Genomic DNA, 27,459 nt, shown 5'->3' with positions numbered 1-27,459 from the left:
GGGTCATATATTACTTTTACATCATTAATTTTAACATTCTGTTCTTTCCTCCTTGCTACTCCATCCTGATATACTGTCCCACCACTTGTAACTGTCCCCAAATTGTTTACAAAAGAGACATTCCCAAAAAAAGCTATTGAAATTTTTAGATAAAACAGAAATAAGCTTGTTGGATACTGTCACATTTTAAAAAGAAAACTTAATAAATGTTTCACAAAATATTTTTCATCATTATTCAATGTTTCTTTCCCAAAATGCTTCAATCACACTCCTTTATAAACAAAATCTCTGATTGAATTAGTAAGTAACCTTTCACACTTTTCTGCTTGTACATGTATGAATACACACTCACAATTTCTTTTTTTAAATAAAAATGTGAGCATATTATGCTGATTGTTCTGCAACAAGTATTTTAATTGTTAACACAAAAAATAAATATGAATACAAAATTTATGGATATTTGGATATATTTATACATCAACATATATGTATAAATGTTTATAGATTATATACAACTATCAACAATACTTGTTAGTTGCAAACCAACAAAGAAAATCCAATTAATACAAGCATGACACTAGCCTTTTGCAAGCTGCATTTTGTTACTCACCAAGTCACTCAGATAATTACTGATTATTATCTAGAAAGTTGCAAAACTCAACTTTCTAGAAATAATCAGTAATTGTCTTCCAAATCTAAAAGCAAAAAACTGTGTTTCATAGCCTTATTATATTTTTAATAAGGTCAGTTTACAATATCCTAAAAACCTTTGGTCTAACACTGAAACCAAAATAGTTTGTTCTTTTTACATCAGTGAAGTTTAACCTCTGCAAGACCAAAATTATAACTGTGCTTTAAAAAATAAAAGATATTCCTCTTTCAAGTTCACCACATTTACCAAAAAGTACAAAGTTTCTTTTTCCTTTTCTTCTTCAGACATGCAGTATGTTATTCTGAAGTATAACGTTCAGGCACCAAAAGGCATATAGACAGAAATAAACAACTTACTCTTAATTCTTGCAGGTTTTCCCCCAACTCCGTGGTCGATCTCTTTTTCACAGCATGCTCAGCCTTCGTTAACCAACAGATAAGCTCATCCAGCTGATGTCTGTACTCCATCACCTGCTTACTTTCTCCTTTTAGCCTAAAAGAATATATTATTTTAAAATATTGAGAAAAATATCCAATAAAGCACAACCTTATACAGCTGATTTGGATATCCTGACTAAATATTTCTCAAAATAATTTCTATTAATTATTTTAATACGTATTTTTAAGTGACTCAATAGCAATGTATATATTCCACAATACTAAAGATTGCTTAATAATAGACTAAGAAGTTTTTTTCCTTGATTGAATTTAAAACCATTGAAACTAAATAATGTTATCTTCCCTCATCATAAAAAATTGTGTAGAAATTGAATACAAAAGACTTTTTCAAAGTTAGATATCACTCTGCAACATAATGAAAAATTTTTAAAACATGAAAAATGTCCTTATCTAAAATAAAAGGAAAGAAGCGTAATTCTCTTTGAGTGTTCCACGAATATTGAAAGGAATATGACATGTTATCACATTAGGTGGCAACAATTACTCGACTTTATTCATAGGACAGAAAGAATAAGAACAAAGCAAGGTACCAAGAATGGGAGAATCTTACAAGTATTAGGGAAGACAAGAAACATGTGAATTTGGCTAGCTCATTAAAATAACGATTATATTTGAGCACCAGGAGCTCACCAACTGAGCTACGTGGCCGCCCGACAAAATAACGATTATATTTGAATATAGCACCAAGTTACAAAAAGATGTAGAAAACAACAAAGCAGAAGTTTTAAATGATGCAAGGAAAACAGTCAAATGAATATAAAAAAGGAACTGCCTCAATTAGATCTTTATAGTGTTGTAAGAATAACATTTACAAGAATATAAACCATCTGTCAGAAGATAGGAATATGATTAGAACTCATGTGACAAATAAGAGTATGTATTTTTTTAAATGATTTGAAAGCTATTAAAAGCTTGGTGGTATCTTTATGTTTATAGCTGCTATAATTAACTGCTGGTTTAAAAACTGAATACAATTTTTAAATGAATTATATTGCACCATCCCTAATAAGAATATACGTTTTTATGGCTATGAGTTTTCATTTCTAATCACAAAAGGTCTAACACAATGGTGCAATATACGTAATAAAATGTTAAATAATATTTATATACTTAATAAACAGTCAACAACTGAAGGATAGTATAACAACAAAATCATAATTTTTAAATATCCATCAAGGAAGAATCTCCTTTAAGATTAAAAACAGGCTGGGCACAGTGGCTCGCGTCTGTAATCCCAGCACTTTGGAAGGCCAAAGTGAGTGGATCATGAAGTCAGGAGTTCGAGACCAGCCTGGCCAATATGGTAAAACTCCATCTCTACCAAAAATACAAAAATTAGCTGGGCATGGTGTTGTGTGCCTGTAGTCCCAGTTACTCGAGAGGCTGAGGCAGAAGAATTGCTTGAACCTGGGAGGTGGACAGTGAGCCGAGTTTGCACCACTGTACTCCAGCCTGGGCAATGGAGTGAAACTCCATTTCAAAAAAAAAAATGATTAAAATAAATAAATACAGCAATAGCACTAATTACTAAGACTAAAGCAAGTAATCCATCCTCCATACTGAAAAGTATTTAACTCAAATACCAACTTTAGAAACACCCAAAATACTATTATAGGCCTTTTGTTTCCAAAAAAAAGTTGAAATTTTATGATCATGACTAATTTAGTGCTTTGAAAATAGGACTATGAAGGAAACTAGCATTATCAAGCCATTTCAATAAGACATATTTGAGTCACCTAGTATTTTCATCTGCAAATTAGCTAAATATAACCTACATTTTAAATGTGATCCCTAAGAGTAAAAGCTACTTATACATTCATGTTCAAATAGAAGATAACAATTGCTCATTAAGGAATAATACCACTGGGCATGGTGGCTCATGGCTGTAATCCCAGCACTTTGGAAGACTGAGGCAGGAGGACCACTTGAGCCCAGGAGTTCGAGACGAGACTGGACAACATGGTGAGACCCCATTTTTACAAACAATTTAAAAATCAGCTGGGTGTGGTAGCACACACTCGCAGCCCCAACTACTCAGGAGGCCAAGTTGAGAGGATCACTTGAGCCCAGAAGCTCAAGGATGCAGTGAGCTATGATTGCACCACCGCCCTCCAGCCTGGGCATCAGAGCAAGACCCTGTCTCCAAAAACAGGAAGAAATAACTCCGTAAGTTGCTGAACTATGCAAATGCTTAACTACAGGCACTCAATACAAAAACAAATTGAACTCTGTGATAATTCTCAAAGACTTTGATAACAATATACATACAATCTATCCAAGATAGTCCCAATTTAATATAGATTACAAACCTAAAGTGAAGTTTAGCATTAATTTACAAAAACATTGTTTTAGTCAAAATAGAAGCTGTTGGGGAGGAGATTCATTATTCTTTTCATCTAAAAAATGAGTAAAATATGTATTAGCTTCACCTTGTTAGTTTTAGCAGCTGTAATTACCACACTCCACAGAGATCTATTTGACAATCTTTAGAAGAATTACTGCATTTATTGTTAAAATCTCCCAGCAGGTACATGTTTTTCCTTAAAAAGGTCTAGGAGAGGAAGGGCACAGTGGCTCATGCCTCTAATCCCAGAACACTGGGAGGGCAAGGCCAGCAGATCAACTTGAGGCCAGGAGTTCTAGACCAGCCTGGCCAACATGGTGAAACACCATCTCTACTAAAAATACAAAAATTAGACAGGCATGGTGGCAGGCACCTGTCATCCCAGCTACTAGGAGGCTGAGGCACGAGAATTGCTTGAGCCCGGGAGGCAGAGGTTGCAGTGAGCCAGTGAGCCGAGATCACTCCACTACACTCCAGCCTGGCCGACGGAGTGACTGTCTCAAAAAACCAATAAAGGTCTAGGAGATAAATCATTTCAAGCTAGGACCCTCCATGCAAACTAAATAGCATGACATATAAAATCTTATGGGACCTCAGTTTCCAATCCTCCCTCTGGTCATTGAACCCTCCTCTCCTTTCAATCCTTTGCAGATCTCTCACAAGACAATGCCATTCATGCCTCCCACCTCTGCTGGTTTTTTTTTCCCGTCCCCTCCCCTCCCCTCCTCTCCCTGGTTTTTTCCTTCCCTCCCCTCCCCTGTCCTGCCCTTCTTTTCCTTTCTTTTTTTGAGACAGAGTCTCACACTGCTGCCCAAGCTAGAGTGCAGTGGCACTATCTTGGCTCACTGCTACCTCTGCCTCCCAGGTTCAAGTGATTTTCCTACCTCAGACTCCCAAGTAGCTGAGATTACAGGTGCCCACCACCACACACAGCTAATTTTTTCTATTTTTAGTAGAGATGGTGGTTTCACCGTATTGGCCAGGCTGATCTCAAACTCCTGACCTTGGGATTTGCGTGCCTCAGCCTAGCAAAGTGCTGGGATTACAGGCATGAGCCACCACACCCGGACTGGGACTGCTGTTTTACTTCTGCCTAGAAGGGCCTCCCTAGAAGAAATTTATAGAAAATTCCCATAAATGCTTTAAAACTCTGCTTCAGCATCCCTCCTCTGTGATACGTAAGTTCCAGAGCCCATCACATCTGCCTCTCTGACACTGTATCTTCTTAATGATATTTTCTTTAATCATTCTTCTTCTTCTTAGTCTTTGAGTTCCTTAATCATACTTGTATCTTCAGTGCTAAACACAGAGCTCAATAAATATCGATGAGGTCATTAATCAATCACTGGCAAAATTCAGCAATAATATGCTTAGAGAATAAGTTCTAAGCTAACTTGCTGTCATAAGAAACGGATACTTTAAGTGTTTACTATGAATAATCAAGGCATGTACATTTCACAAACACTACTGCATTTAATCCTCATAACAATCCTCTGTGGTAATATAGTTCTCATTACCAGAGGAAGACACTTTGGCCAGACAGTTCTGTGGTCTTTCCAAGTTTGTATAGCACAATATTTGAGAGAATAAAATAGCATGGTTACTTACTTTCTATGAGATCTTGGACAAGTTATTTAACCTCACCTCTCTCAGCCTGTTTCCAAAGCTGTACAAAACCTAACAGTCCCCTAGAGGGGAACTGTGAGGTCTAAACGAGGCAATGTGTGCAAAGTGCCATACACCCTCTCTGCCACGTGGTAATCTCTCAACCACACCATACAAATTATTACTTGTCTCTTACCAAAACACACAAAATAATAGATTTGTTAAATAAAAAGCAACTGTAGGTCACATCATACTCGAATATTTTAGGTTTCATAATAATATTGGGCCTGATAAAGTATTCGATTGGCCTTTCACAAAATGATAGCTTGTTATTAAAATAATACTTCATCAACAGTGTTAAAATTAACAGAAAAAAAAAATCTTGTACTTTTTAACCACAAACTACCAATAAGAAACAAACAAACAAAAAAGATCATTAATGATGGAATATATGAAGCAAAGCAGAAATGTAGAAAGTAGAAATAATTCATTGACTGTCTCAGAAAATAATGTCAAATAATTTTAAATATGGAAAGTATGTATAGTATTGAGCGTTATATTCATTGATAATCAAATGTATTTGCAACCAGAAGACACCCAAATAAAATCTGAGGCCTTGTAACATAATCTGACATAAAAATTAATAATACTATATTATATGTATTATGTTACATAGACAAAAAAACTTTATTATTTGTAAAGCACAGAATAGAACACATCTGACACTAAAACAACTTGCTGAGAGGGATTACTAATGTAGGCTCAGTCAGGAAATAAGCAAGGGGAAGGTCTGACCTTGAACCCAGACCTTCAAACCTGAAACCTGGTGTCAGCTCTTTCAACTACTTTAAATTCCTACCATAATCACCATATCATAATAAGCAGTAGTAAATAAAAGGAATAAAGGTGTTTGTTTTTTACACATGTAATATTTGAGCAGAAAAGTGAGACTTTACGGACAGCCTAAAAATACAGGTAAGGGGGAGCAGGGGCAGCAGAGGTCTTAAATGTCAGTAAAATTCCTACTATAATGTCAAACAATAAAATAACTCATTGGATTGCATCTTAAAAGATTCTACCCAAAATATGCTCACTCCTGTGCCTGCAAACAATCATAGCCAAATCACCTTGGCTGCCTATCCTTCACTTCTGCAACGATTGCATCCCAGCGTTGGTTTAAACCTGCCAGTTTGTCTTTCAAGAAGCTTCCATCTGCCTGGGAGAGTTTCTGCACAATCCCATCCCCAGTTCGGTTTAGTGCTGCAAAACTGGGCTGGTGGCTGCTGATACCCTCCTCAAGTTCCTGTAACAGACCACAACTCAAGATTAATTTCACTAATAATCAAAGGATTCTGATGCAATGAATCCACCCAGGTATTGTGGTATCAATTCAAGTGTTAAAGAAACAAGTTTCGGGAAAAATAGTTTATATTTAAAAAGGCGTTTTTAAACTATTTAATTCCATTTCAATAAACATGCTAAATGAAATTTATTTTGAAATCTAACCCACTGTCATGAATGGCATCAGGCAAAACACAAGGAAACAGGACAGCCTAATAACATAAAACAAGTAACGGCTGTTTACAGTAAAGTATAAGCATCAATCATGTTTGATGAAAATGAGTTGCTCATCTTCTTTAAAATAAGTGCTTGAAGGCATTGCTTTTAAAAAATAATATACCCCAATACTTCCTTATGCCCTTGTGTCCTACCATATAAAAGTAAACCTAAATGTGCATTTTGCCAAGATACTGCTTCACTGGTTGATATGGTTTGGCTGTGTCCCCACACAAATGTCATCTTGAATTGTAGCTCTCATAATACCCATGTGCCATGGGAGGGACCTCGTAGGAGGTAACTGAATCATCAGGGGGTGGTTACTCTCATGCTGTTCTAGTGATAGTGAGTACTCATGAGATCTGATGGTTTTATAGGGAACTTTTCCCCCACTTTGCTCAGCACTTCTCTCTCCTGCCGCCATATGAAGAAGGATGTGTTGGTTTCCCCTTCTACCATGACTGTAAATTTCCTGAGGCCTCCCAGCCATGCCGAACTGTGCGTCAATTAAACGTCTTTCCTTTATACATTACCCACTGTTGGGTATGTCTTTATTAGAAGCATGAGAACAGACTAATACATTGGTCTCCAAATGTTTAAGTAACAGATTCAATAAATATTTTCAAGTCAAATTTAAACACTTATCTGTAACTCCAAAAATTTTAAAAAATGCATTAACATATTTATAAGAAAAATAAATGAATTCTCTTTAACTTGTCATGTTCTTCTAAATAAAACACATTTTAAAAATTTAATAAAAGAGAAAATATTTTTATCAATGGTAGAACTGAAATTGTTGTGTGCTGTCTACCATTATTTTTAAAGACCTATTGTTAACAGCAGAACTAACTTTGTGTTATATTTTCCCAAGGCTGAATTAGACTTACATGAGCAGCTGCCCTGCTGTCATTCCAGAATAATTTACTTTTATGATAACTATCAATGATATAAAAAAAATGAGATGTCTCAGTGTTTAAGTACAAAAAACAGAGGTAAGGCATGCATATATTTTTTTGTTCTTGGTATAATCTTAGGCATAAAATTTTACACATTTTATTCTAAATATAAAATTGTTTAAATAAAATTGTTTTCCATATTAGCCACTAAGGAGTATTTTTACACTAACCATATGTGCAACACACTCCTCTTACAGAAAGAACTCACCTGCTGATGCACCCTGGCTTTCTCTAAGTCCAGGCTGCCATCCGGAGCACAGGTATCAACCAGTAACTCTTCAGTCTCTGTTATCCACTGTGTGAGGTCATTTAGGTCACAATGGAACTGTCTCCATTCTTCCATAGCCCTATCAAAATATCTAGAGGACAATGAACAAAATAAAATAGGTTTCTAAACTTTTCAGGACTGCCTAGGAGCAATTATTCTAAAAAAGAAAATCCAATCTCATTTAAACAGAAAGATCTCAAACAACTGAATTCACAACTTAATGTTCCACAAAACCAATTTTTGTAGTGGGATACATGTAATAAGTCCTCTTAGAGATACAGGCATCATACCAAGGGTAAAGCAATGTGCTCACACCACCAGCTACCAAATCATCTCTCTCATACATACACACATGCACACTCATGTACACACACGCACACTCATGTACACACACATATGTACACACTCATGAACACACTCATGCACACACTGGAGCAGCTTTTTAACTAAAAAGATGTAGCCTTCTCTGGCTTGAAAAATCAGAATCGATTAGCTGTAGGCATGTTAACCCTTCCGACTTTATACATTTAACATTTAAATACTGTGAAATATAAAATATGATCCATTATTTTCTTGGGGAAAATATATGTTGTTTTACTGCCAGAACACTTAGTTCCTGGCAAGAATAAAGCACAAAAGGCCAAAACACTTCAAACTGCCCATATACTCCTTTATCTATATGTTATATACTGAATTTTGTCCAATCAAAATTCTTCCATTGAAGCCCTAACCCTGCAATGTGACTGTACTTAGAGACAGAGCTTTTCAGGAGGCAAATGAGGTTAAATAAGCCCATAAGTGTGGGGCTTTAGTCTGAAAGGACCGGCGTCCTTATGATAAGAGGAAGAGTCACCAAGGAGCTCTCTCATGTAAGGATACAGCAGGAAGGTGGCCATCTGCAGACCAATAAGAGAGTCCTCACTGGACACCAACTCTACTGGCACCTTAATCTTGAACTTCTAGCCTCCAGAACTGTGGGAAAGTCAATGTCTGTTGTTTAGGCTATGCAGTCTACGTTATCTTATTATGGTTGCCTGAGCAGATTAACGTACTTTGGCCAATGACTAGTCCTGACTGTCCCATTTACCTAAAGACAGCAAAGTATGAAACTGCATGCAGAGCCCAAGTTATGCAGTAAGACAGAGGGCTATTGAGATTTATGTTTAAACCAAACTCTTAAAGATGGCCAAGTAAAATCCAGCATTTGTCATATTTGGAATATATGAAATAGGTATAAAAAGGAAAAGCTTTATTCGACTAGGATCCTAAATAATTTTTTCTCCTATCTTTTTGTTTAGAGTAATAGAGTTGAAAGAGTTTTAGAAGTAGTCTCTGAGATCTTAGTAATATTAATAAAATTTATATTTTATGTAAAAAATATATATTATTTAAAAAATAAAATGATTCCTAATATTAATAACCCCTAAATAATATGTATATTGCCTTTTTCCATAAAAATTACTTCTAAAATTTTACTAATACTGCCCACAGTAAAGCAATTTTCTATTGAGTATGACAGAAAAAAAAAGCATTTAAAAAAAGGCACTATGAGATGATATTAAGACACTCATTATTGTTCACAAAAATTCACAATAACTACACAACAATCACAATTTCAAAATTTAGGATGCTACAAGGCTGTTTTAATGATCTAAAGACGTTGAAAATAAAAAAATTAAACTTAGAAAGTATCGTCAGTGACAGAGAATAAAAAAAATGGTTACAGGAGGCAGGACTAACTTGCCGCTCCCACTCAGACAAATAGAGCAGTGTGTGGAGACATACAGTGAACTTTGTTCCAAGAACTAGCACAGGAACATACCACTAAAACTCAGAGAATCTACAAACCCTTCGGAGAACGTCAATGCTACTGCTGCTCCGTGGGAGAGCTGAGGAACTGGGAGTCAGCTTGTGTTCTCAGCTGGGAGACTAGTCACCTGGGGCAAGTTCTCAACCCTGCTCACCAGCTACCTGGAAATAAACCCAGTGCTGTGCTGTTGGCAGGGGGGATGGGTGGGGGGGTCCCGATAGGAGTGAGACTGGCCTTTTGGGCTGTGGGCTGTATGGAAACTAAGTGAGGCTGGCAGCTTCTAGCTTTCCCCCACTTCCCTGGCGACCTGTCTGACACAGCAGAGGCAGCCATAATCCCCCTGGGAATATGACTCCATTGGCCTGGGAACCACAGCCCCATCCCCCACAGCAGTCGCAACAAGCCTTGCCCCAGGAGAGTCTGACTCAGTTACACCTAACCCTGCCCCTACCTGATGGTCTTTCTCTACCTGCCCTGGTAGCCAAAGACAAAGAACATAATCTCTCAGGAGCTCTATGGGCCTGCCACCGCCTATACTACTCCTCCCTATACTACTGCAACTGATGCTCTCTTGAAAGCACCATCTCCTGGTTGGAGGGCAACCAGTACAAAACCAGCAAACTTAACTAGAATACATCCAAGGACACTCATAGAGTCCACTCGACTCCCCTGTTACTTCCACCAGAGGAGGTGCTGGTATACACAGCTGAGAGACCTGAAGACGGATCACATGACAGGACTCTTTGCAGACACCCCCCAGTACCAGCTCAGTACCCAGTAGCTCTGCTGGATGGCTAGCTCCAGAAGAGAAATAATAATCACTGCAGTTCAGTTCTCAGGAAGCCCCATTCCTAGGGGAAGGAGGAGACCACCACATCAAGGGAGCACCTCATGGGACAAAGGAATCAGAACAGCAGCCACTGAGTCCCAGATCTTCCCTCTGACATACCCTACCCAAATGAGAGGAACCAGAACAATTATGGTAATATGACAAAACAAGGTTCTTTAACACTCATGAAAGATCACACTAGCTCACCAGCAGTGGATCAAAACCAGGGCAAAATCTCTGAATTGCCAGAAAAAGAATCCAGAGAGTCAATTATTAAACCAGACAATGACGCACCAGTGAAAAGTGAAGACCAACTTAAAGAAATCAAAACAATGACACAGTATATAAATGAAAAAAATCTCCAGTGAAATAAATAGCATAAATAAAAAACAAACACAACTTCTGGAAATCAAAGTCACATTTAGAGAAATGCAAAATGCACTGGAAAGTCTCAGCAATAGAATCGAACAAACAGAAGAACTTCAGAGCTTGAAGACAAGGCTTTTGAATTAACACAATCTGACAAAAAACAAAGAATTTAAAAAAAACGAACAAAGCCTTCATGAAGTTGGGGATTATGTTAAAAGACCAAACTGAAGAATAATTTGTGTTCCCAAGAAAGAAGAGAAATCTAAAAGTATGGGAAACATATTTGAGGGAATAATTTGGGAAAACCTCCCCAGCCTTGCTAGAGATCTATATATCCAAATACAAAAAGCTCAAAAAATACCTGGAAAATGCATTGCAAAAAATCATTGCCTAGGCACATAGTCATCAGGTTATCTAAAGAAGAAAGAATCTGAACAGCTGTGAAGCAAGGATCAGGTTACCTATAAAGAAGAACCTATCAGATTAATAGCAGATTTCTCAATAGAAACCTTACTAGCTACAAGGGATTGAGAGCCTATTTTTAGCTTCCTTAAACAAAACAATTATCAGCCAGGAATTTTGTATCCAGTGAAACTAAGTTTCATAAATGAAGGAAAGACAGTCTTTTTCAGACAAATACTGAGAGAATTTTCCGCTACCAGGCCAGCACTGCAGGAATTGCTAAAAGGACCCCTAAATCTTGAAACAAATCCTGGAAATGAAATAAAACAAAATACTCCTTAAAGCATAAATCTCAGCTGGGTGCAGTGGCTCACACCTGTAATCCCAGCACTTTGGGAGGCCCAGGCAGGCAGATCACCTGAGGTCAGGAGTTTGAGACCAGCCTGGCCAACATGGTGAACCCCCGACTCTACTAAAAAATATATATATATATAAAAATTAGCCAGGTGTGGTGGCGGGTCCCTGTAGTGCCAACTACTTGGGAGGCTGAGATGAAGAATCGCTTGAACCCAGGAGGCGGAGGTTGCATTGAGCCGAGATCACGCCACCGCACTCCAGCCTGGGTGACAGAGCAACAACCTCTGGCTCAAAAAAAATTAAAAAAAAAGACATAAAACTCAAAGGACCTATAAACAATAACAAAATGAAAAAAAAAAAAACACAAGGTATTCAGGCAACAAATAGCATGATAAGTAGAATAGTACCTCACATGTCAATACTGACATTGAATGTAAATGACCTAATTGCTCCATTTAAAATACATGGAATAGCAGAATTATAAAAATTCACCAATCAAGTATCTACTATCTTCAAGAGACTCACCTGACACATAAAAACTCACATTAACTTAAGGTAAAGATATTCCATGCAAATGGACACCAAAAGCAAGCAGGAGTAGCTTCTTATATCAGACAAAACAAATGTTAAAGCAACAGCAGTTAAAAAAAGACAAAGAGGGACATTATACAATGATTAAATGACTACTCCAACAGGAAATTATCACAATCCTAAACATATATGCACCTAACATTGGGGCTCCCAAATTTGTAAAACAATTAGTACTAGATCTAAGATATGAGATAAACAGCAACACATTAATTGTGGTGGACTTCAATACTCTGCTTACAGCATTAGATAAGTCATCAAGACAGAAAGTCAACAAAGAAACAATGGAATTAACCTATACCCTAGAACAAATGGACTTAACAGATATATACAGAACATTCTACCCAACAACTGCAGAATATACATTCTATTCATGAGCACATGGGACATTCTCCAAGATAGACCATGTGATAAGCCACAAAACAAGTCTCAACAAATTTAAGAAAACTGAAATTACATCAAATTCTCTCTCAGACCACAGTGGAACAAAATTGGAAATCAACTCTGAAAGGAATCCTCAAAGCCATGCAAATACATGGAAATGAAATAACCAGCTTCTGAATGATCATTGGGTCAACAATGAAGTCAAGATGGAAATTTAAAAATTATTTGAACTGAACAATAATAGTGACACAACCTACCAAAACTTTTGGGATATGGCAAAAGCAGTGCTAACAGGAAAGTTCATAGCATTAAATGCCTACATCAAAGAGTCTAAAAAAGCACAAATAGATAATCTAAAGTCACACCTCAAAGAACTAGAGAAACAAGAACAAACCAAACCCAAACCCAACAGAAGAAAAAAAAAAAACAAAAAACCAAGATCAGAACAGAACTAAAAGAAAGTGAAACAAACAAACAAAAAAATACAAAAAATAAATGAAACAAAAAGCTGGTTCTTTGAAAACATAAATAAGCTGGGTGCGGTGGCACACACCTGCAATCTCAGCATTTTGGGAGGCCGAGGCAGGTGGATCATGAGGTCAGGAGTTTGAGACCAGTCTGGCCAACATGGTGAAACCCCATCTCTACTAAAAATACAAAAAATTAGCCAGGCATGGTGGTGGGCATCTGTAATCCCAGCTACTCAGGAGGCAGAGGCAGGGGAATCTCTTGAAACTGGAAGGGAGAGGTTGCAATAAGCTGAGATCACGCCACTATACTCTAGCCTGGGCAGCAAGAGCGAAACAAGAAAGAAAGAAAAGACAGTGAGAGAGAAGGAAGGAAAGAAGGGAGGAAGGGAGGAAGGGAGGAAGGGAGGAGGGGAGGAAGAAGGGAGGAGGGCAGGAAGGAGAGGAAGGGGAGGAAGGAAGGAGAGAGAGAAAGAGAGAAAGAAGGAGAAAAAGAAAAGATAAATAAAACTGATAGACTATTAGTGAGATTAACCAAGAAAAGAGAGAGGATCCAAATTAGCTCAATTAGAAACAAAATGGGTGATATTACAACTAATGCCACAGAAACAGAAAAGATCATTCAAGGCTATTATGAACACTTTAATATGCATAAACTAGAAAGCCTAGAGAAGATGGATAAATTCCTGGAAATATAAATTAAACCAGGAAGAAATAGAAACTCTAAACAGACCAATAACAAGCAGCAAGATTAAAATTGTAATTAAAGAATTACCAGCAAAAAAAAGTCCACTACCAAATGTATTCACAGCTGAATTCTATCAGACATTCAAAGAATAATTGGTACCAATCCTATTAACACTATTCCAAATGACAAAGACAGAATCCTCCCTAAGTCATTCCATGAAGCCAGTATTACCCTAATACCAAAACCAGAAAAAGACATAACAAAAAAGAAAACTACAGACCAAATCCCTGATGAACATAGATGCAAAAGTCCTCAACAAAATACTAGCTATTTGAATCCAATAGCATATCAAAAACAGAATACACCATGATCAAGTGTGTTTCATACTAGGGATGCAGGGATGGTTTTACATACACAAGTCAATAAATGTGATATACCACATAAAGAGAATTAAAACAAAAATCACAGGATCATCTCAATAGACTCAGAAAAAGCATTTGACAAAATCTAGCATCTCTTTATGATTAAAATCCTCAGCAAAATTAGCATAGAAGGAGCATACCTTCAGGTAATAAAACCCATCTATCACTTTTAGCCCATAGCCAACATTATACTGAAGCAGGAAAAGTTGAAACCATTCCCCCTGAGAACTGGAACAAGACAAGGACGGCCACTTTCACCACTTCTATTCAACACAGTACCAGAAGTCCTAGACAGAGCAGTCAGACAAAAGGGCAGCTGAATTGCTTAAAAGGAAGTCAAACTGCCACTGTTTGCTGATAACATGATCATGTACCTAGAAAACCCTAACAACTCATCCAAAAAGCTCCTAAAACTGGTAAATAAATTCAGCAAAGTTTCAGGATACAAAATTAATGTATACAAATTATTAGCACTAATAATAAAAAAAATGAAAACAGAAGTGAGATGTAACCTATCACTATAAAATTGACAAATTTTTTTAAAAATAATTTTAAAAACACCTGTCAATGTTAGTAAGGGCTCAAGAAGAAGGGCATTTTTACAAATACTGTTGGCAGAGGTATACTAATCAATTTCATGATATTATACAGAGGTTTAAAATGTCACTATTTTTAAAGAAATTTGTCTTCATCTAATGATCAAGCCTAATGAAATATAAGTATGGATAAAGATGTATGTAAAAGAATGTTCTCTAAATGAACAAAGAAAAAATTTGTAAAACTCATACGAAGGAATATACCAAAGGCCACTAAAAGCTATCTTTTCAAGGATTCGTTTAGTCACATAAAGTACGTGGGCTAACATAAAAAAACAGATGAGGAACACGATGCCTAGTTTTTGTGTGTACGCCTCTCAAGTCACCCAATGTATCATTCTGTGCTCCCTTTCCTCTTACACAGCACTTTCTGCTGGGCTATTTCACAACTTATTTGCCTTTCCATCACATCTACAGCTACTGACAAAAATCTACCCATTTTCATTTCTATTAATAGGCCTGGTCAAAATCTAGTAAGAAGGCAGCTCAAAAGCATTTATTTAAACAGAAGGTTATAAAAAAGGGTTTGGTGTTATATATGGATTCTAATTAGCTGTAGCTGCCTCTCTTCTTCACTCACATTAATCATCAAATGTACAGAGAAAGTGAACATTAATGAAAATTTTCTTTAATTTTTTAAAGAGAATGGACACTATATAGACACTAAAAATTAGAAGTGTGTCTATATTATAAAGATATTATGTTATAAATGGTCATCGGTACATGATCACATTCCTCCTTTAAGGAACTATATTCATCATAATTTATTAAACTGGGTGCGATGGCTCACATCTGTAATCCCAGCACTTTGAGGGGCCCAGGCAGAAGGATCACCTGAGGTCAGGAGTTTGAGACCAGCCTGGCCAACATAGTGAAACCCCATCTCTACTAAAAATACAAAAATTAGCCAGGCGTGGTGGTGTATGCCTGTAATCCCAGCTACTTGGGAGGCTGAGGCAGGAGAATCACTTGAGCCCAGGAGGCAGAGGTTGCAATGAGCCAAGGTCGCATGACTGCACTCCAACCTGGGTGACAGAGCAAGGCTCTATCTCAAGAGGAAAAAAAAACAAATAAGGCAAACTACAAGGATATGAAACATATTCTCATTAATCTCAATGTACACATGACCTTTTTCATGGCCCATGAACTTGCAGGTATTTTATAAAAATTAAATATTAATTTCATTTACACATACCCTTTCTGATCACCGTACATTCTATTAATTCTGTCCCATTTTGCATTCAGCTGAGTAAGTGCATCTCTGATCTGAATGGCTTCAGGTCCAGAGGCTTCAAGGATGACATCTGGCTGTTTTTCATGAATGACTGCAATCTGCTCTCCAAGTTTGTCCAGTTGGTCTTTGACATTCTAAAAATATATTGTTATGGATTAACAAAATCCAGCAAAGTAACAAAAAAGGAATCACGGATGACCAGAAATTTATGTTATAGAACACTCATTTAAAGTAATAATGAGGCATAAGCATTGTTGCTCATGAAAACTGGGAACTTTTTAAAAAAATGATACCCCATATTGACCAAAGTGTGTGAAATATGCTACATAATATACTCATGGCAAGAAAAAAGTCCTCACAATAGTAGCATATGTACAGGACACATGAAAAGCTTCAATAACATTCTCTATGGGTAATAAGGCATTTGAAGCTAGAAATATTAATATTTTCAAATGTCTAATAATGTTTAAATGACAGAAATGCACTATCAAATCCATATTATCAGTGACTTTATTGTGACTTTATACACAAATGCCATCAAGTTACATGAAAATGCCTTGCTAGAATTTAAAAGTTTAACTAACTTACAATCAAGATGCCACTCCATACCTCAACAACTGGCCAATTTTAAATCATTATAAATTGCCTGATAAATGCTGACAATTAACATCAACTGACAATCTAATTTATAAGACAGAAAGGTGGTCTGTGTCTGTGTTTAATTTTAAACAAAGGCTCTGATGTTGGAAATAACTGTGCACACTTAATCCATACCCAGTTTTTAAAAATTCAAAATGTATTATATTTTCTTGGAAAATATAGGAAAGCTTTACTAGTCATACACCTTATTAACTCCCTGGCACAAATGGTAAAACATATAGACCATCTAAGTAGGCACAAGAACAAACGTTCTACTTCTGCATTAACTGTGGGCATTCAAACACAGTGCCTGGAGATCTACCTTCAGAGAGTCTTCCTGAAAAGAGAAGTCTTCATAGACAGCAGTTTTGAGCTCTGGAATATTAAGCGATAATTCAACATCATCCATGCAAAGTAAAATTTTGTTAATTTCAACCAGATAATCTGTAGGAAGAAGTGATGATCTCATTCCAGAAGCAAGTTGACCAATTTTCCTCTGTTGAATAGGGATTGCCTACAAAAACAGTAAAAAACAAAATAATGCATATATCTTAAAATATCCCCACAACAAATAATAACACATTGAGAAAATACAAGACTACTGTGTGAAGGAACACAATATCATGTGCCATGTTTTTCAAACTTAGTTTTAATGTTTATATTATAAACCTAACTTGCAACAGAAACCTTTAACAATCTGTATTCTCATTTTCATCTGCAGCATGCTATTAAACAGTATAAGTATGTTAATAACTTGACAGGCTTTAAGATCTATGTCATCTAAACTCAGTTAGCAAACAGAAAACATAAGAATTCCTTTCCTGAGTTGCTGAAGGAACATGAATATGTCCCCAATCATAAAGTTTTATAGGAAATAAAACATTTTGATACCATTATGATTTCACCCTTTTAAAAATATCACAATTTTGAAATTGGGCCTCACTGCCAAAAATACAAGCGAGTTAAACATGTTTCCATAACACAACATGAAATGCAAAAAGGAGTTTGATTAAAATAATACCCAGGTAATTCTGTATGTAATCTTAACCTCTGAGAATAATATTACAGAGCCAGAATATCCTACATGAGAAAATAGATCATGAAGTGCCATATTTAGACAGATTCAAGGCTCTATGGACTACTCATTTGCCCTAATACAGATTTTCTGGGTCCTCTTCTCAGAGCTTTCTTTTTCATTTTTATTTTGTGTGTGTGGGTGGTGTGGGGGGTGGGTGTTGAGAGAGTCTTGCTCTGTCTCCCAGGCTGGACTGGAATGGTGTGATCTCGACTCACTGCAACCTCTACTTCCCAGGTTCAAGCAGTTCTCCTGCCTCAGCCTCCTGAGTAGCTGGGATTACAGGTATGCACCACTGTGCCCAGCTAACATTTGTATTTTTGGTAGAGGTGAGGTTTTACAATGTTGGCCAGGCTGGTCTCGAACTCCTGACCTCAAGTGATCAGCTGATCTAGGCCTCCCAAAGTACTAGGATTACAGGCATGAGCCACCACGCCCAGCCCTCTTCTCAGAGCTTTCTAAACAATAAAGTGCTTTCAGGAATGGACCACCAGTCCTTCAGGAGTTCAAATCCTTTACTCCTAGATGGCCGCAATTTAACAAATGCTGTCTATTACCATTTGCAAAGGGCCAAAGTGCAGCTGCTCATGAATTAAGGTACCGTCCTTGACACTTTCACTTCTCCCATATTGAACTTCTAAAAATTGACAATCATCTATAAATTCAAGAGGATAGCTAAAATGATCACAAATGCATTGTTCATTCAGTTTGTGACCTTGAAAATAGTTACAATCCAATCTCTAAATGAATCCAAGACTCATGACTAAAATCATCAAGTGGAAAACATGGTATTGAACCTAGAGGACTGCATTATTGCCTCCTAGAATTTGTTAAACTACCCCTTCCATCAACTGATGGGCAGTTCTGGATAGCCAGGTTAGAAGCAGGTCTACAGATTTCTTTACTTTAACAACAGAACTAATTACCCTTGTCTCCAAGATTAATTTTATTATCCTCATACTACATGTTCAAATTTTGGTCAGAAAGCATTTCTAGATATTTACCCATAGGTCTAGGGAAGCAAATTCTGTGTTTTAAGCAAATATAAAAGGATGCTTAAATAAATAACATACCTATCCAGAAACCAGTTATGAATAAAAAGATGTTAAGTATTTCTTAAGTAAAGAAACAATTAAAAATAATTTTTTCAAATTGTCATTTGAAATAAGCCCATTTTTTCAAAGACTACAAAATACTAGGTTCAACTGTTTTTCCTCTTAATTATAAGGAAAAGAAAATAGCCCAATGAAAGTATTTCTAGGTTGAGTAATCATGTCAAAAAAGTAAAATAGGAAACTGAGACCCATCTTCCTTCTTGTCTTCCCATCTATTAACCAAGATTTGGCTGAAAGGTCATCTGTTTTCCAAAAAACCAAAAAAACTCCAGACATCAAACTACTTTATTATGCTTATAGGGCATTTAACTTCGTAGTATTCGTAGTACTTTCTAGCACCACTAGATAATACATGCCACAGTTGTGGTTTCTTTTTTTTTTTTGGAGACAGAGTCTCGCTCTGTCGCCAGATGACAGGCTGGAGTGCAGTGGTGCGATCTCGGCTCACTGCAACCTCCGCCTCCCGGGTTCAAGCAATTCTCCTTCCTCAGCCTCCCGGGTAGCTGAGACTACAGGTGCACGTCACCATGCCCAGCTAATTTTTGTATTTTTTTAGTAGAGACGGGGTTTCACCATGTTGGCCAGGATGGTCTCGATCTCTTGACCTCATGATCCGCCTGCCTCGGCCTCCCAAGGTGCTGGGATTACACGCGTGAGCCACTGCGCCCGGCCCACAGTTGTTTTTTAATCTGTTGGATAAGTGTTGGGAGCCACTTTTATACCTTAGCAACTACTACAAGACTAGCGAGCTCCTGTGCTGCTTCTTCAGATTGTCATTCTGCAAGACCACATGTACCTGAGGCTTTAGGATAAACTAGGGAGGTCAGTAGGTATCATATAGTTTCAAGTTTAAAAAATTCACATTCATTAAGACTGTCTCTTTTTCTTTTCAGACTGTAAGACAATTGAGGATTTTTCTGAGCTTCCACACTCTTGCAGAAGCAGCAAGGCAGTTCAAGATTTAAACATGTGCTTTCTGTATTCCCAAAATAGACTTTTTTCCCCAAGAGAGTGATCAATCAGAATGCCCTAGGACTAAAAAAAATGTCCTCACGATCTGACCGAGACTTTACTTCTGGACAATTTTATTTTTAAAGAATTCTCCTAGGACACAGAAACACAGATATATTAGAGGTCAGTTCTGAAATGAGACAGTGTTACATGATGTAGCTCATATCATATAGCAAAGTCCAGATTAAAGAGTTATTTAAGTGAATGTTTTATAAAATTTGTAAGTTTTGTTTTTACCAAACCATAGGAAAAACCTGGAACTAAACAGAATTGAATATTAATCAACTTCTGTAGGGATAAAAACTTTTTAGATCTCCCCAAAAGGGCCCCCCAAAATTATTAATAAAAAATATAGTCACCTTTGGCTAAACAAAAATTTTAAATGGTTGCATCCTAAAGGCAAAATAATTAGAAGATAAGTATCAATAAGGTAATATTTTATAGAAAATATGACAGTGATTAATATTTTTATAAAGTGCCCATACATAATTTAAAAACAGGAATACTGTAGTAAACAAATTGGAAAAGGTCACTTAACATATATTTCAAATAAGACGATGAGTCCTGTAAACTAGTGCTTCTCAATCTTAATTGCACGTTAAAATCATCTACAAATGTTTGTGATTTCTTTTGTTTTTGTAAATGCCCACACCTAGGTCCAACCTGAAAGATTCTGAATTAACTGGTTCAGGAGTTAGATTTGGGCACTGTAATTTTTTTTAAAGCTCCCCAAAGTAATTCTAATGTTCACCGTTAAGAATCATATCAACTTGAAAACTATAGATTTGAAGTACGTATCATAGTTGACCTACCAATGCTAGTAAAGCCAGAATGAAATCAGGCTGTATAGTTTACATTAGTACTTTTAACAAACGAATTTATGTATGTATTAAAAGCTTCAAACTTATTTCTATTTTGTGCCAGTAATAATTTCTGATTTGGGACTCAAAGATAAAAAAGATATGGCCTGAACCTTTGGAGAAGTACAAGGGAAGAAAGATACTTTAAAAAGTCACAATAAAACAGAGAACTATAATGAAATCTGACCAAAGTTAGAAATAAAAATGAAGCTGAGTCTTAAAAGATAATACATTTTTCAGCTAAGCTAAAAAGACAAAACTCCCTCTAGGGAATGGGAATAAAATTAGAAAGTTCCCAGGTGTGCTAAGGCATATGATGTGTTTAGGAACATGTAAAGAAAACCAGTGTAGCTCTACTACATGGGAAATGACAGCAAATCAAAGACATGAGGAGCCAGGGGTCAGACTGAAGACTCTGTATGTCGTTATATTGACAAACCTCGCATTTAAAGCTTTTTCTGTTTTTTGGCAATATTTTCCTAAGCAGTTTCTTAGATGAAGGAATGACATGATCAATGACTTTGGGGAGAATAACTCTGAGGAAGATAATGAAGGATGTGCCAGAGTGAGAAAAATCAGACATAAGAATATGCTCATGGGATATAATAGCTGATGGGAGAAAATTGTAAATCTAAATTATGGAAGGGATAATGAAATAAAGTAAGCTAAGTCACTTTCTCATGGTCATAAAACAAGCAGCTGGTAGTGCAATATCTAACTTCAGGTTCAGACCTGTATCTTGCTTCATACAGACCCAATGGTTTTAATGTCTACTCAGTGTGATGTGAGAAGATCTGTGAGGAACATGAAATACTTAAGAAGGATGTTGACGCTTCAGCCTTGAGAGAATAGCTAGTTTTTAAAGTATAGTCATGCATTGCTTAATAACGGGAACATGTTCTGAGATATGTGTCTTTAGGTCATTTCATTGTCATGCAAACATCATAAGAGTAGCTTACACAAACCTAGACGGTACAGCCTCCTGTACACACAGGCTACGTGGTATAGTCAGTTGCTCCTAGGCTAAAACTTTACAGCACATTATTGCACTGAATACTACAGGCAATTCTGAAACACAATTGTAAGTATTTGTGTATCTAAACATATCTAAACATAGAAAAGGTACAGTAAAAATATAGTACCATCATCAATCTACTTAATTTCCAAAGTCATCAAATAAAAATTGTTCTAGAAGGAACTACAGAAGAACAGGCCCCAGGGAACAAGAGCACACTTAAAATGGTAGCTAGAAAGATTGCAATTTTAAAAAGAGCTGGAGCTGGGTACAGCGGCCCACACCTGTAGTCCCAGAAACTTAGGAGGCTGACACAGGAGCATCACTTGAGCCCAGGAGTTCAAGATCAGCCCAGGAAACATAGTAAGATCCCCATCTTTCAAAAAACAGAAATATAAAGAAATAAAAAGAGAGCTGGTAGTGAATCTTTGCTAGAATATAAATCATATTACATCAGTTTCACAAATTTAGCTATTTTTCACTTAGAAATTTTTTTTTTACATAGCCAAGACCTTCACAAATAAAATACAGAATTGGAGGAAGCCACTTCTGAAAGAGATAGATCTCTTTTAGGTTTGATACATAATCAGAAATACAAAAGAGATGGCCAACAATAAGGTTTTACATTTCAATTTTGAGTTCTGTGCCATCCAAAAATATGAACACATCTAGTAACACACACTAGAAAGGAGGAGATGATATTCCAACTGCTGTGTTTTAAAGCATTTGTAATGCAACATTACACATCTGAATGGCAAGAGTTAAGTCAGGCATTTAAACACAACAGAGACTCTCTAGTCATGATACCTTAATTTTGTTGTATCTTGTATGCAAAAGTAATAACTGCAAACGGATCTTTTCTTTTTTATTATCTTCCATAGGTTGATGTAACATTTGTTCTCCTCTTTGTAGAACTTCCTCTATCTGGGCTCTCTCCTCATCCATCTGAATGTTTAAAAGGAAAAAAGAAAAAATTACTCAAAAGAAAAAAGCATAGGGTCACTTCTATCAGCTCCTAAGAAGGAAAACTAACCTACTTTATATATAGTGTAAGTCAAGATACGTTAATCTGAATGATCAAAAAATTTATTTTTAAAGACATTTTATATTTGAAGGTAAAATATCTCAAAGAGAGTTTAGCTAACATTACATAGATAGTAAGAATTATCTTTAGTTCAGAAAGTGTGTCTATTTTCTTTTTAAGCATGAATCATGTGACTCTTACATTAACACATTAAAAATTCATATTTGAATCTGTTTCACCATGTTTGACAGATTATATGGGTAAACATCACTGACGTAAAAATAAAATTAATACAGAGGAAAAATGGAAGCACTATAGTTTTGAAATCTCCTTGAACCAACCTTTTCATCTTCATCACTGGATTCCAAGTGTTTTTCCACAACTTTTAACATATTTCCTATGTCATTTTCTAATTTTTCCAAGTCAGAGAAAGGCACACCAGTTTGAAATGTTTCAGTGGTGACCAAACATTGGTACGATAATGGTTCCTGAGCAATTAGCAACTGTAGAAGAAAAAGAGTTCTCTGAAAATAGATTGTTAACTTGACTTTCCATCATTAATCAGAGAGATAGAATGTCAAGACAGAAACTAGCATTTTTGTAATTGACTTTAATTTCATTCATTTATATGGCAATGATTTTACCAATTTAGACTTCTCTGAATTCCCCATTTTCTTCAGACTCTAGCCAGGGATGTGAGGTAGTATCGCAATTCATTGTGGCTGTCTGGAGTGTTGTGGGGTGGATTTAGAAACCATATGAGAGCATAGTAGGAAACTATGGCCACGACCCAGAAACTATCCTTTCCAAGGCCACAGAAAGGAAGAACAGCCACCCAGTCCCCAGGGCAGGGACACCTCACAGAATGTCTCCCAGTTAAGTTTCTTTAGTAGAATCCCCCCTGGATTTTCATATACAAACTTCAAACAAGTGTATGTTTCTCAATGCCATCTTTTCAGGTAACATCTATGTAGAAAATCTTTATATTTATTTAACTAAAATGCAATAAAACAATTTTAATAAAACTAAATGCAGGTAAGTACCATCTGGTGTTGCCTAAATGTGGGAAAACTAGCACTCTCTCATAAAGCTATTTGTTACCCTCTCTGTCAAATGTATAAAGCTCTTTTTAAAATTTATAAAATCAAGTAATACTTTCCTACATTAGGCCTAAATTGTGAAATTATCTGTAACTTTTAGATTTGTCAACATGCAAAACACAACAAGTTCTGTAGGTGTGTGCAGTGTGAACACATATATAGAGTATGACTATAAAATAATGGATTTAACATTCATCCCTGGCTTGGGAATTAGTTTCGTCATTTCATAGGCATAACTTTGATGGAGTCTTTGAAACCTTTTCTCAAATAGGTTATTTTCTTCAATACTAATTGCTTGTTTTCTCCTCTTCATATGCACAATCACAAATAAATAAGGACAAATGCTTCATTCAAAGAAAAAGTAATTAAAAATATTTTAATTTAAAAATTGTTGGCCAGGTGCAGTGGCTCATCCTGTAATCCCAGCATTTTGGGAGGCCAAGGCAGGTGGATTACTTGAGATCAGGAGCTCAAGACCAGCCTGGCCAAGATGGTGAAACCCCGTCTCTACTGAGAAAGTACAAAAATCAGCTAGGCATGATGGTGGGCACCCATAATCCCAGCAATTTGGGAGGCTGAGGCAGGAGAATAGCTTGCACCCAGAAAGTGGAGGTTTCAGTTGAGATCATGCCACTGCCTTCCAGCCTGGGTAACAAGAGTGAGAAAACAATAAAATCAAAATCATAAAATAAAAATTGTTGATGTATGTACTGTATGACTACCACTTAGATACATGCACACAGAAAAAAAAATGGTTTACTCTAAATACATAATTACTCACTTTGGCACTTTTGATATGTTGAGACACCTTTTCAAAGTTCCTATTCAGCTCAGCTAACTTTGGTTCTACAAGCTCCCTGCTTGAGCTGCCTCGAGCGTTCATCAAAATAACAGCTTGATCGCGGACATTTTCAACCTGGAGGTTGGCATCATCCAGCTCAGATACTAAACGCTAATTATAAGAAAACAAAAATTATCTCATGAGAAAAATGAAACCCAAACATGATTGTGATGCTTATACAGAATTAAAGGTAATTTAAATAAACATCTGGGATCCCCAGTAAGAGATTTCAGCATAATCAACCAGGTAAGAGGTGTTCACATAAGACTCACTGAGGAGTACAAAAGTAAGACTCACCGGAGAATAGAGAAGTAAGCAGCACTCAATGGAGAATACAGAAGTAAGCAAGACTCATTGGCATCTTATGTGAATAGCTCTTACTCTGATTGATTGTGCTGAAATCTCTTACTAGTCTTTCAATCTTAATGAAGTTTGTCTCTTATTGTCTCAGTTTCTCCCATGGAAATAAATGTTAATGAATTTAGTGCATGGGAGGAATGATAGTGTTAGAGCATTCCACAAGAGAAAACATGACAACAAAACATTCCACTCCCAAAGTGTTACTGATGCGTCTGTGTTTGCTACCTTTACAATTTCTTCCCTTTTACTTGCTGGTTTCTTTTCAATTTCATCCAACAGAGCTTCAGCTTGATAAAGCCAGGTACTTATGTGAGCCACATTTCCATCAAATATTTCTAGCTGGTTCTGGTGGTTCTACAAAGGAATTAATAAAATGCTTACATACCCATGTGAAATATTTAAGACGATAATCTTAAAAGAGAGTTAAAAGATTTTCAAAGAGCAAGCCCTATCATGAATTTAAAGAAGCGTTTTCACCTTCCTGCAAAGCTCTTCTTCAGTGAATAAATCTCATTCCTAAAAACGCACATGTATGGTGCTTAACGTCTTTTTAAATTTATTTGATTTGGACCTCAGCACAATTGAAAGTTGAAGTCAAATAAAAGGTGAAAGTTTCTTTTTCAATTTCAATGCAATTCATCTGTTATTCCTCATTCTTATGTTACAACTGATCTGATTTGCCCCTGCCAATCATATCTTTTAAAAACTCACTTAAGGAAGTAATAATAAAAATAATGAATATATGAAAAGAAAAAGATTCTATATTCTCAGCTCAAAGGGCAGTGCCTCTGTGTCCTTACCTCATAATCGCCAGCCCTTAATATTACACCTGGCACAGACCATAGCAAGATGTCCTGAAGCAGGACATGAAATGCTCTCGACAGATTTCAACAGAAGCAAGAGTTAAGCAGATCATGACTGGGAAAAGCAGTTGGTCTAAGGCAAGAAATTAGAATGTGACCAAAAAGGGTAAGGAGGCTTACGATGAAACTAACATTTAGGAATTATATTTAGTTGGATAAAACAAGCTAGAAAAAGCTTAGACAGTAAAAGTTTTTAAAAAGAAAGAAATTTTTAATCTATAATATGAAAAATAGTTGGAAACACAAAACGTAGGCTGGGTGTGGTGGCTCATGCCAGTAATCTGGCACTTTGGAAGGTCCAAGTGGGAGGATCATTTGAGCTCAGGAATTCAATACCAGCCTGGGCAACATGGCAAAACCCCTTCTCTACAAAAAACACAAAAATTAGTCGGGTGTGGTGGCACCTGCCTGTAGTCCCAGCTACTCAGGAGGCTGAGGCAGAAGGATCACCTGAGGCTGGGGAGGTCAAAGTTGCAGCAAGCCATGATCATACCACTGTACTCCAGTACGGGTGACAGAGTGAGACCCAGACAAAAAAAAAGTACACTAATAAATGATCAAGAAAAGAAAGAAAGAAAACAAACCTACACTTGCAGCACTTGTACCTATCCCTAAACTTAAAATAAACGTATAAAAAAAAATAGAAAATGTGAACTAATAAATGACATGATAAAATATCAACAGTGGTCTGATTCTAAGTAGGAAGAACTGATGAGCACCAGACTTGTTTACCCCTATTAAGCAGGTAAATCAAATGTTCTAGCAGCACTAGAAAGATACTGCTTATATAGAGAGTTTGAAAGGTACAGACTGAAGAATACAGAAATAAGGGCCATAAGAATGTGAAATAAAGCTAGTAATAACAAAAATTAATATATAAAATATTTAATGAGCATATTCTATGAGCCAAGAATTTCATATCCACTAATACATTCAATATTTAACAACTCTATTAGGTATATACCTTTGTTCTCATTCTCCATATATGAAAATTTAAGCTTAGTAACATTACGTAACTTAGCTAAGGTTATACAGATACTAAGTCATGGATTGTGGATATAAATCTATTAGAGATCAAGACCTAAGCCCATGCTCTTCATTGCCCTACACATCCTGAAGGATTTAAATAAACATTCAAACACAAAATATGTTTTTTTGATGTGTCTATCCATTACCTACTAATTCTAAACATTTGATAAAAGTCCTATCTCAGATATTTCAAAATTTAAAAAAACACATTATAAATAACAATGCCTTCCTCAGCAGGGGAAGGTGGGGTGGCCATATATTCACAATTGGTATCATAGGAACACAAAACCACTATAAAAATTAAATGGGTTGGGCACAGTGGCTCTCGCCTATAATCCCAGCACTTTGGGAGGCCGAGGCAGGTGGATCACGAGGTCAAGAGTTCAAGACCAGCCTGGCCAACATGGTGAAACCCCATCTCTACTAAAAGTAAAAAAAAAATATATATATATATAGCCAGGGGTGGTGGCACCTGTAATCCCAGCTACTCAGGAAGATGTGGCAGAGAATTGCTTGAACCCGAGAGACAGACGTTGCAGTG

At 36.5% G+C, this 27,459-nt stretch overlaps 1 protein-coding gene across 8 annotated transcripts in view; it reads right to left on the bottom strand.

Moving 5' to 3' along the window:
• The window catches only part of LOC108295491 (utrophin), a 308,974-nt gene that overhangs the window by 47,930 nt on the left and 233,585 nt on the right, over nt 1-27,459 (bottom strand). For all 8 annotated transcript variants that reach the window (XM_017517718.2, XM_017517721.2, XM_017517722.2 and 5 more), the window contains 9 exons: nt 25,252-25,380; nt 24,607-24,777; nt 23,067-23,228; nt 22,509-22,646; nt 16,948-17,139; nt 15,948-16,120; nt 7,781-7,931; nt 6,187-6,362; nt 1,009-1,144 (listed from right to left, as the gene is read on the bottom strand). In XM_017517718.2, coding sequence (XP_017373207.1) covers nt 1,009-1,144; nt 6,187-6,362; nt 7,781-7,931; nt 15,948-16,120; nt 16,948-17,139; nt 22,509-22,646; nt 23,067-23,228; nt 24,607-24,777; nt 25,252-25,380 — 1,428 coding nt within the window. The remainder of the gene's footprint in view (nt 1-1,008; nt 1,145-6,186; nt 6,363-7,780; nt 7,932-15,947; nt 16,121-16,947; nt 17,140-22,508; nt 22,647-23,066; nt 23,229-24,606; nt 24,778-25,251; nt 25,381-27,459) is intronic.

This window comes from Cebus imitator, unplaced genomic scaffold (genome assembly GCF_001604975.1).
Source record: "Cebus imitator isolate Cc_AM_T3 unplaced genomic scaffold, Cebus_imitator-1.0 Scaffold642, whole genome shotgun sequence".
Lineage (NCBI taxonomy): Eukaryota > Metazoa > Chordata > Mammalia > Primates > Cebidae > Cebus > Cebus imitator.
This window is presented reverse-complemented; position numbering and strand designations above follow the sequence as displayed.